Source organism: Parambassis ranga, chromosome 7, assembly GCF_900634625.1.
Source record: "Parambassis ranga chromosome 7, fParRan2.1, whole genome shotgun sequence".
Lineage (NCBI taxonomy): Eukaryota > Metazoa > Chordata > Actinopteri > Ambassidae > Parambassis > Parambassis ranga.
In genome coordinates, this window is record NC_041028.1 from 15,718,361 (window position 1) to 15,729,473 (window position 11,113).

General features: G+C 42.8%; 1 protein-coding gene across 1 annotated transcript; it reads left to right on the top strand.

Annotated features, from left to right (window-relative positions):
* Positions 1-3,456: 3,456 nt before the first annotated feature.
* LOC114439180 (transmembrane protein 26) lies at positions 3,457-6,913 on the top strand. Its single transcript, XM_075353412.1, is given in 4 exon segments — positions 3,457-3,650; positions 5,372-5,516; positions 6,186-6,878; positions 6,881-6,913. Coding segments are annotated over 4 exon segments (1,065 nt in total).
* Positions 6,914-11,113: the final 4,200 nt, after the last annotated feature.

The following is an 11,113-nucleotide window of genomic DNA, read 5'->3' on the forward strand; positions in this document are numbered from 1 at the left end:
AAGCAGCCAACAGGAAAGCAGATGTGTGGATGCTGCAGCATCTGCATCCTCATCCTGATAGTTAGATGAAAAAATGGTTGAATTCTGTTGTTTTTACCTTTTGTTGCAGTGTTTAGCGTCCACTTTAATTAACAGTGCTGGAATCTAAAATTTGTTGAGCACCAAGAAAGCCGAAATCACAGAGTTACAACACAGTACAACCAGAAATGAGGATTTTACACATTAACACTAAAAGACCTGCAAGCTTTGTTTTCCTTGTGTCATGAAGAAGAATGGTGCATGTTCACAACACAAGGATTGTAACTGTGCTGTTTAACAGGAGGACAGTGAAAAAATGTGTCTGAAAGGTCAGCTAGTTGATATATTTCACGGACACTATGTGGCAACATTCAGTAAAACACCAGGAAGACATGTTACGAGTAAGTGAGCCCTAAAGAGTTCCCATGTCTAAATCAGCTTACACCATATCACCATATTAGTTCTATCTGGCAACAAGCTGCAACATTTTCAACAGCCGTGGTGGCAGCTGAAGTTAGAGAAGATGTTAAAGAAATCCATTCTTGCAGATGCAACCTTGTACAAGCATGATCTAATGCAAGAAGCCCCATTAAATCTTTTATACTCATGTCTGTTTTTCTGACCCGGGAAATTGATTTCTAGAGGTTCATTGATGAGAAAGCACAACTGCTCTCACTACATCCTCAGATAACAGTCTTGTTTATACACACATTTCAACAGCACAACACCATCCTGGTTAAATTAAAACAACAGATTATCAGTGTGTGGACATTATCCAGCCTGGCTGCCTTTTTTTTATCAGCATAAACCACTGCTCTGATTTGCCCCTCTGACTGGCTTTTCCATGGCAACGGCAGCTGAAGCTCCTGGATACAACTGGAGTCCAGTGTTTCTATGTTCAGTATCACTGACGACATCATAAAATTGAAACAGTGAAAACACAGAAGCAGCAGTGAGAGAAAAGAACTCAAGGACATGATTCGTCCTCATGGGAAAAGGGAAGGGCTGTGCAAATCCTTTACTTTAAAATGTATTATTTCATGTGTCCAAGGGGACAAAAACACAACAACACAATATTATGATATTATTATATCATCTATTGATGGTTCAGAACTGAAGCCTGTGTGGAAGTATTAACAATTGCAGTTCACATCACATCCTCTAGGGGCAGGCTCCAAAAGTGGGTCAATCCCCATAGACCCCCCCAAAATAAACATGTTTACAGCCTGGTACAAAAACAGTTCAGGTCTCTACTGGCTTTAAATGTATTATGTAATAATATGTAATATTTATGTAAGAAATTTCACATAAATATGGGTGTGACCACCTTGCTAGCTTTTCCCTTTCTGCCTGCCTTTGTGCCAGTTGACTAAAGTGATGTCATGGACACTTAACACACATACTGTCTGTACATAGGCATCATATATGTGGGGACACAACACTAAAGATTATCACTAAGCTCAGAAGTCATTACACTCTTGTGTCTTTCAGCTTATTGTTTTGGTTCTAATCTTTCTTACCTCTTCATTGTTTTTGAGAATGATAAACTTAGTTTATTTAACCTAATCAGCACCAACAAACTGGCTAAGCTACTAGCTGGTGAATGTCAGATGAGCACAGGTACTTTAAAGCACCAGTGGAGCTTTAAGTAATTATTCTTTCATGTTGCATAAATTCAGTACATTGTTCACGGACAAAAGATTTTTTACACACTGACCAAATAATGAAAAAAACAACTCCTGTCAGTCTCGTGTCTTTGCTCCACTTTAGTGGATTGACGTTCCTGAACAGCATCGACCCACGCTGCTTTCTCATTCTGCTCATTCTGATGCAACAGTGGTAACATACCCACACACTCCTTCAGTGATTGCTCAGGGGGCCATAAGCACCACCTCTCCATCTTCTCGCTCTGTGTTTCTGTGTGCACCGAGGCCAGGGAGCGAGGCTGTTATCAGGGCCAGCAGTGCAGAGGCAGAGCAGGCCTGGGTGGGAGCAGGGCAGGGCTGGCTGCTCTCTGAACAGGGAGCGCAGCAGGCTGCTTTCTCCCAGGGAGATAACTTTGTTCTGGACCATGAAAGATGACATCATGACGGATGGCAATGAAGATGTGGGCGCAAGGGCCAGGAAGCGTTATCTCCCTCCGATGGCACCAAGCAGACACACAAACACACACACACACGTGCAAACTTATACGGTCGTGGACCTCTCACTGATAGTCCAGTAGACGTGAACTGCAGTCACTCCCCAATGAACACACACACACACAGGAATACACATGTCTCACATGTCTACTCTTCAAGTGGGTCCAGGAGGTGGCTGTCATTTAAAAAGGCAAAATCGGACAGATAGAGGCCAGGTCACTGTGTGTGACTGCGGCGGGGTTGTCACTTTTCAGTGCACAGCATCGGAAAGCTGCTGGGAGACACAGTGAAGCCTCTGATCTCAGCGAGGGGTCCGGCCTGTACTGTAGGTTTGTATTGCATGAATTCTGTTCAAAGTCTATTCATATGCATCATAAGACAGCAGACTCTGATTGTAATGCAAGAGATGGCAGCTATAAGGAGGCACAGAAGTCTAATTCAATTAAATGTGAGATAAAAAGTTTCTGTATGTTACATGGGTTTATTTATGTGTACATGATGTTAACAGTTTTGGGTTGCCAGGCTATGAAAAATCCCACTATTTTAGTTTTGAGTTAAGAAAGACTAAGAACTCCCAAACCAAATATTATAAAGTTTCTATGGAGAAGTGGAGTCATTTGGCAGTTTGACATTATTTAATATAAAGAAAGAATACTGACAAAGAGTACTGGCAGTGAGAGAGAGAGAGAGAGAGAGAGAGAGCTTGGCCAGAATCAAATCATGTGTTAAGTGTGCCCCCACTTTGACACTACTTTCAAGTCATCTCAATAATCCACAGACAGTCAGGGATCAAATTCAAGCAAAACCTCTGGGAGTCCTTTAGTATTGACTGCGGCTCAGTTTGTCTAACTCTTGCTTACTAATCACTGCTTGCTTTGAAATCCCCCCAGAAGCTTTTATCCTGCTGACTTAATTGACAGCGAGGACTGTTTGCACAATGATACATCATGTAATACTTATTGGTAATGAAGGCTGAACTGGGTTTTGAAGAGTAATGATACAGAGTTTTTTTTAAGTAATTATTTCTGTTTGTTTTTTGGCAGTCACACACTGACTCTTCCCTCTTTAAAATCTAAATTTACTGCAAATTAAACTGATTTCAGTCTGTTTCTGTTAATGTTTACAGCGATCAATCACTTACAAATCTAATTGTGGACATTTTACTACACACTGTTCACTAAATCTTAAACTTCATGTTTCTATTTGTATTTCAAACATGTTTGTCCATCAAAACTGTCACAGTGATTCTTGTGAGCTCTAATGATTCATTATATTCTGTGCAGGTTTTCAGCGAACGATGTGTCTTCTCCTAAACATGCTGCTGGCTCTACTAAGTCGCTTCCTGTTTGCGGTCCATGGCGTGGTGACAGTGTGGCGCGTGGTGTCCGTTAAAGGAGAGCCACTCTATTGGCTGCTGTTGACGGGCGTGGCCTTGTTGGGCGTGGAGATGGCTGTCACTCTGAAATGCACCCGTAACGCAGAGTGGAAATGGTAAAATGAAGCACACACATTCAGTGACATTTAGCATGACTTTATGCTACTAGATCAAAATGACTATGGGTCATAACAGAAGGAAGGAAAATCTGGATAACCTATGAACAGATTGGGTCATATTTTCATCATAGTGTGAGAAAAACACAAGCCGTCCTCTGTGAACAGTTGAATCGATCACAATGGAGAGTATCTGTTCCATCAGATGAGACAGACATCTGCCGTCTGCGTACACACAACTTTATGAAGCGGAAACTAAACAGTAAATTACTGTGTAAGGTTTCATGTATGATCAAAACATTGATCTTATATAATGAGAAACCCAGCAGTATCATAATCCCAACGGCAGCTGAATACATAAATACAAAAGACCATTGCCAATCAATCTGTTAAAGAGCCTGAGTGTACAACTTAATGCCATCTACTGGTGAGATTGCAGATAGCAGCAAAAAGCACCAGCTAACAAACTGTAACTTGTTTTCGGTCAGCTTCACCCATCCGTCAGTCAGTGTTACTGTGACAAAACGAAGCTATATTATCCATGCAATATCATCATATGTGTATTTATACCATGAGATTGAAATGTCATGATACTTGTATATTGTAGCTTAGCATTACAGGAGCTTAGTCAAAAACAAAGCATTGATCTATACTGACAGCTGTCATTGCAGGAACTGGTCATGTTAGACACTCACTAAAGCCAATTACACCCACAACCACAGGACCTCAGCAAGGCTGGTGCTATATTAAAGAGGGAATATATATAATGCATTTTTAAGCCTTGACTTTACTAGAAATGTATGTCAAATAATGTGAAATACAACTTGTTGGAGTGTCCCTTTTAATAGTTACACAACAATGTGTTGGTGGGATAAATGAGCATTATAAGCCAGATGCTCTGTCATATTTTTTTTCTCTTCTGACATGAGGGCTGAGATGTTGTAGACAGACTTTGTAAACATGTTTTGTTTGGGGAGTGAATAAATCCTGCATCCAGTAACTGTGGGAAAACTTTACAACCCATCTGCCCGGGGGGGCCCGTGAGAGGCAACCTGTGCGAGGCCTGTAATATTCTCTGTTATCCTCGGTAGCTCATTGCCTCTCTTTCACTGTCTATCAAAAACAAATCTATTCCTCTGCTGTGTTATTGCTCTGTCTTTCACCGCGGCTGATACTGTGGACCTGCCATCACATCTCTGTCACAGCCTCTCCCCACCCAGTCACGGTGAAAATGACTCCTGCTGGCTTAAGCCATTTCTGACCAGCTAGCTGTTTTTTTTTTTATTATAAAAATCGACTTGAGTAAACATAAACTGACGCCAACCTTTATTACGCCAGCGCCAGATGGATGTGAGCATTTACTGTCACACCTCATCCGACACCAATCTGAAGTGTGTCTCATTCAAATAGCTGCAGCTCTCCAGCACACACGGACTGAACATTCTCTCAAACACAAGCTTTCTTCAGGCCCCTCTCTTTCTCACCGAGTCTTACTTTGAAGTTCTCTCCTCATGGAGAAGGCTTTGCACTGTCAAGTGGGATTTGCATATATGATGAGAATAATTGCCTGTCTGAAATTCGATGCTTCTTTTTTTGGGGGGAGAAAAGGGACTTTCTTTCTCTAGCGGATGGCAAAAAAAAAAAAAACATGTCTAAAATAACACACCCCCCCTCATCTTTCCCTTCCCCTCCATCCCTCTCCTTTGGTGGTCCTCTTTTAGGTTCTCCCCCATGGTTTTCCTCTACCTCAGTACTGTCATCCCGTCCATTTGGTTTTTGGAGCTGAGCCTGCTGCAGTCCAAGCTGCCCGTCAACAATTCCGCAGGCCATGAGCTTCATTTGCTGGCTCACATCCCTGTCACAGCAGTAAGTGTCCTTCCCAAGCTGCCCTCCCTACCTCACCCTCCACGCAGCCACATTAAAGGAACACCTGATCGCTGATAAGATTTAAATCTAGCGAGGGGGGGGGGGATAAACTGTTAGTTGCAGGAAATGTGTAATAGACACATTGAGATGAAGTCCAGATAGGCTCCTGCTTGAAAAACTCTCAGATCTCTCCTCCTCCTGGGACGGTTTTATTGCAGTTTCTTTCATGTAGGATTTGGGAGTGTTTTTTGCCCCTTGGCTGTACTTGAAGCTGGGTGGCAGCTTTTAAAACTTTAAGATGTAATGTTTCGTGAATGTTGTCAAATGTCAAGAGGTGCTGTCAGGATAAACTCAATGAACCCAGACGCAGTGAGGAAGCACGGACAGTAGTAACCTTGCTGTGCAGATTACCAGTGAGATTTATTGATATTCACTAGAAGTAGAAAAGTATGTGGAAACTCAGCCACCATATGTGTTTGCTGGCCTCCATTTTTTCTGGTTTCCTGTCCAGGCCATTGGGCATTTATAAAGTCTAATGAATTTTAATACAATGTTAGATACAACGCATCTAAACACTTAAAATATGTTCTGTATTGTGTACTGAAATATGTTAACTCAAAAAGAAATTAGTTAGAATTTGTGTGACTAGAGTGTATTTTCTCCACCCAGGGCATTGTGGACTTGGACCCAGAGAACTGGGTTGCCGGCCTGGAGCAGACCATGCTCATTGTGCTGGTTCTAGGTCGCTGGCTGATGCCAAAGGGAGACATGTCACGTGACCAGCTCTCACAGCTTCTTATGGTCTATGTGGGACTGGGCGCAGACATCCTGGACATCTTCGACACCTTCAAGGAACCCGAGGTCAAAACCAACCGTGCGGTCGTCATCATCGGGTTGGCCCTCTTCTCATGGGCGCTCATGCAGTTTCCCCTGGTTCTCACTCAGACACGACCCTCTAAGGGAGGTCCCTCCCCTGAAGCCACGCCCTCGCTCACCTCCTGCTGCTCCAGCGAAGTGTGGAGCCTGCTGCTCACAGTGGGACTCCAAGACGGCCCGTTCCTGCTTTACCGGATCTACCTCATGGTTCAAGAGCGAGTCCTCAATCAGCTTATGATTTTTTTCACCTGCAAGAACATCCTCATTGTCCTTTTGGAGCTTTACAGAATCTTTGTGGTGCAGTGCGAGCAGCAGCTTTGGGAATCACAGCCAAAAAGGTGTGCTGCTTTGGTGCTCCGGTGTCAAACCCAGAAGGGCAGCGAGGAAGAAGAGGAAGTGGAGGGCAAAGAGGAGTGTTATGAGGAGCAGAGCTGTCATATTGACATGGAGACAGAGAGGGAGGAAGATCAGAGAGGTGTCCAGGTTAAAAAAAAAGAGGCTCAAAATGCCGTGAGGCATGACTCGGGCCCTCGGGAGGGAACGGCTCTCGCACAACAAGAAAAAAGTTGAACCCATCTTCCATCTCTTGCATCTCAGCCTGTTTCAGAGACAGAGTCTCCACTCTCTGGAGGTTCAGTGACTAGAAATAGACCACAAGAGAAGAGAGAAGGTCCCCAATGAAAAGATCAGAAGGGAATTTATTCAGCCCCCCTTTGATAAAAAACTTTTTTTTAAAAAAAAATCATTGTGTTTGATTCACAAGAGCAAGTTCAATATGTTTAATATGATCTGTTAGCTGAAAACAGATCTACAGTTCAACACATTTGTTTTAATTAGCAGCAGCATGGGATAGTGTGATTATGTGATTATGCTGCGTGCATGCATGTTTAATGAAATGAGGTGGCGATGATGGCACCGACGTAAGACATCATTACACGAATGACTTTTAGCAGGTGATCACGTCTGTCTTAATAAACCTTTTCTAATAAAGATGTTTCAGAAAATCAGAGTGCTGTTTGTTGTTACACTGATCTCCATGAGATGGCAGTGTTGCCAAGTCAACCAAGCCTAGACACATATGACTGTAGCATGTGAGACGGCGCCGTCTGAAAGCCTCCTCTACCTACTTCTTCTGTGAGATCTGAGAGTGAACTGCGGTGGCAGGGATACACGTGATGAGTGAATTTGGAAGGTTTAGTTACCTTCAGGCAGTGACGATGTAATTAACAGTCAAATACAGTCAATCTACAGACCCCTCATACAGTATCATAAGGAGGAGAGGTTTGCTTCACCTTTCAAGGCTCATTTTCCTCCTGAGCACAATCAAGCCTGTTTGAGAGCTCACTGCATTTTTATTATGTCTGAAAATGCAGACTCGTGATCATGTGGGAGTTGTTTAAGTTCAACATGATTTGCTCTCTCTGTTCTCTCTTTTTTTTCTCTTTTGAGAGATGGAAGGTGCTTTTGAGATATTCTTTCACAGCCCACAAAAGAAAGAGAGCTTACTGAGAGCCTACAAGGACAGAGAAACGTTTGAGCCGAAGCCCGGAGACTCAAGGTTTTTGAGCCACTTCACGGTGGGGACAAACAGAACACCTCACAACCCCTACCTCACCTCACAACCCCCCCGACCCCCCCCCCCCCCCCCTTCATCCCGACAATACCTCTCCTGTGAAACGAGGGCCGGGATGCAGCCCTCCTGCATTTATGGATGACCCTCTCACATCTCTGCGTCTCTTACACTGTTGTTGGACAAGCTGGGGAATGAAGAGCTGCAATTCAATCAGAGACATTTTTAGCACTCCCCTGCAGCTGTGTTCATCATCAATTGCTGCACTTCACCTGGTCTGAAAGATGATGATAGGAGCTGAAGCTCCAAATGAGCTGGGACACTTTGTTTTCAAAGAGCTCTCCATGACAGATCGACAGGAACATGAAGAGCCAGAGAGAGGAGACAAAGAGAGCACCTGTGTGTTTTCCTCCCTCTTTTAAAAATCTAGACATTATGAGCAAGATTTCCTGAAACCATGACTGTAGACTACCTGTTAGGGATTCGCTGGAGAGCACTACTGTACTCTGTGGCAGCACTTTGGGTCTCAATCATTGCTGGTGAAGCCAACAGTCAGAGAATAATAATGGGAGAGTCCCTACTGAGATGTTAATTCATCTAGCAACACAATGGCGTCTCCTGGAGGGCTCAGGAAAACGACATCCACAGGGGGGCGCCGCTCGTTCGACGAGAACCTGACTTTTTAAGGGAGAATCCGACATTTGTGCAACAATGTGATGTGGGCAATACAATAGGGTGATGAAAGCAGCGCTTGCTTGCGAAGAGAGTCCTTTTCCTCTTCAGATTAACTGCATGCTTTAACAAGATTGTGTGGGTATGTGGGAGGATGGGGATGTCAGCTGATCCATGGGCTGCCCTACATAGATAGTGAGAGAGGGGAAGAGAGCGTGGAAACTCAAAGCCTGCACATGGATATATGAAAAAAAAACATATCTGTTCACACACATGGGAAAGAGTGATGTTGCAGGTCCATCAGGTGCTGCTTCAGATCCTGCCCTTCCTCTATGATTACATCGGGCCATTTAGCAGAAAGCTAGCTTTTAGTTTGTGATACAATGTCTCACTCAATGTCTCAAACTTGTGACCATGTTACTGAGGACAAAGTGGATCACTGACAACATATCATTTGGTTGAGTGATGAGAGCGTTAGTCATGCCGAAGGTACTTAACCAGCTTCATTGCTGCTCTTCCAAGCGTAACATACAACCATGTATAATGAATAAAACCAGGGATGGGTAGCAAACTTGATGCTTTAAATGGTACTGACTCACACTGGAAGTACTGTTGATTCAAGTCGGTGTCACATCTGAGAACATTGAAAAATGATCCCGCTGATGTGGTATGTGTGAATCAATGGGAGCTCACAAAGAAAATCTGAACTTTGCCTTCATATAAATACATGCATACATAGAGATTTCATCTTTTCTCACATGTAGTACGTGTTGTCGGATTTTAACATACATCTCACAGGAGTGAAGATGTTCAGAATATGTTCAGTTGCTTACTAATGAATTCAACAGGTAAGCCAGGTGAGAGTATGCTTTATGATGCCAGTGTCCCCTTGCAAAAAAAAAAATGTTTTATGGTCTCTCACTCATGTGAAAACTGAGTGTACTGAGTACTGATTTGCTATGAATTTGAGTCCAGTCCAGTTCCATACCTCTCCCACAGGTGTGTGCTTCCATTGTTGTTATTTCCTTTGTGCCTACCTGACCCTGAAGTACATCAACAAAATAAAAAAAAGCTTATTTTCAGTAAAAAAAAACGATTTAACTAAAGTTTCCCAGGATCAGGATATATATTTCTACCGCCTCTAAGGGACAGAAAGTTGATCAGTAACATCAGAGCCATTCTGAAAAATTTACTGCTCAACTATATAATAAAAAAATTAGCCATATATATGTCATATACATATTCAGTGTAACATGGAGTCTCTTTAGCAATCCAGCTTCTAATTGATTCCTGAAAGAGGATTATAGTTGTTGTTGATTTAACCACTTAATGTGCCTTTTAGAGGTAAACTTGGTATTGATATTTCTAACACAGCATAAAGGGCTGCAGAAAAGAGACAGAAATTCACACAATCCAAGCAGGTGCATTTCCTGTGACAGCATGGAGCATCTTCACCACATGCCACAATTTCCCTATTTTCGTGTCAACTAATCAGGAAGTCCAAACACGCCAAGGTGCGCCTCATCAGCCTCCTATCCTACAGATAAACCCGTCAACATGCCACTGAAATGTTACAGCAAGAGAGGAAGAGTGAAAACAAAAGCAAACTTCAAATGAACTCCACAACTTTCTGACAGGCAGCTGAAGAGCCGGTTCACACCGCCTCACGTACGCCGCCGCGGATGGAAGCTAATGAGCCTCATACTTCACTGGTTACGGATCAGGGAGGCTGTATGGATGCTGTCTTGTTTTTTCACATGGTGAAGAACTTGTGATATTTTATGTAGTATTGGTCTAACATACAGAAAAGAACAGCATATTTAAAATCTATAGATCTAAAAAATCTAAGCAGCTTCCTCCAAACAGGTCAGATTCCCCCCATGTTGGAAGCGGTTATGGATAATTAAACCAAATGATGCATACATATCATGGCCACTGTCGTTACTGTCACGTGGTCATGGTCTCTATTTCCTGTTTAGACAATAACAAATGGGTGGCACATCACATGGATGTTCTTGTTATTAGCTTTGGTAATCGTGCCTACACACTCTGTTGCGCTAAACTGATTAGCCAAATGATCATAAGCACTGATAGATGAAGTGAGTAACACTGATTATCTGGTTACCATGGTACCTGCCAGTGGATGGGATATATTAGGCAGCAAGTGAACATTTTGTCCTCAAAGTTGATGTGTTAAGCCGGCTACACACTATAAGATTTGATATGTTGACCAAAATGAAAACAAAACGTGGGAGATTACAGACAAGGGATGATTTTAACAGATTTTTGATTCTATAATCCTCAAACACACACATACTAGATGATTCTGCCAGACCGTGGGACGACACACTTGCAGAAAAACAAACATGGAAGATGACTGACATGTTGGCTGCTCTGGCATGCATTTTGGTCTGCAGTGGAAAAAAAAAGTTGTGATATGTCTTGCATGAGACACTGTAAAGATACTTGTGTTGTTGCC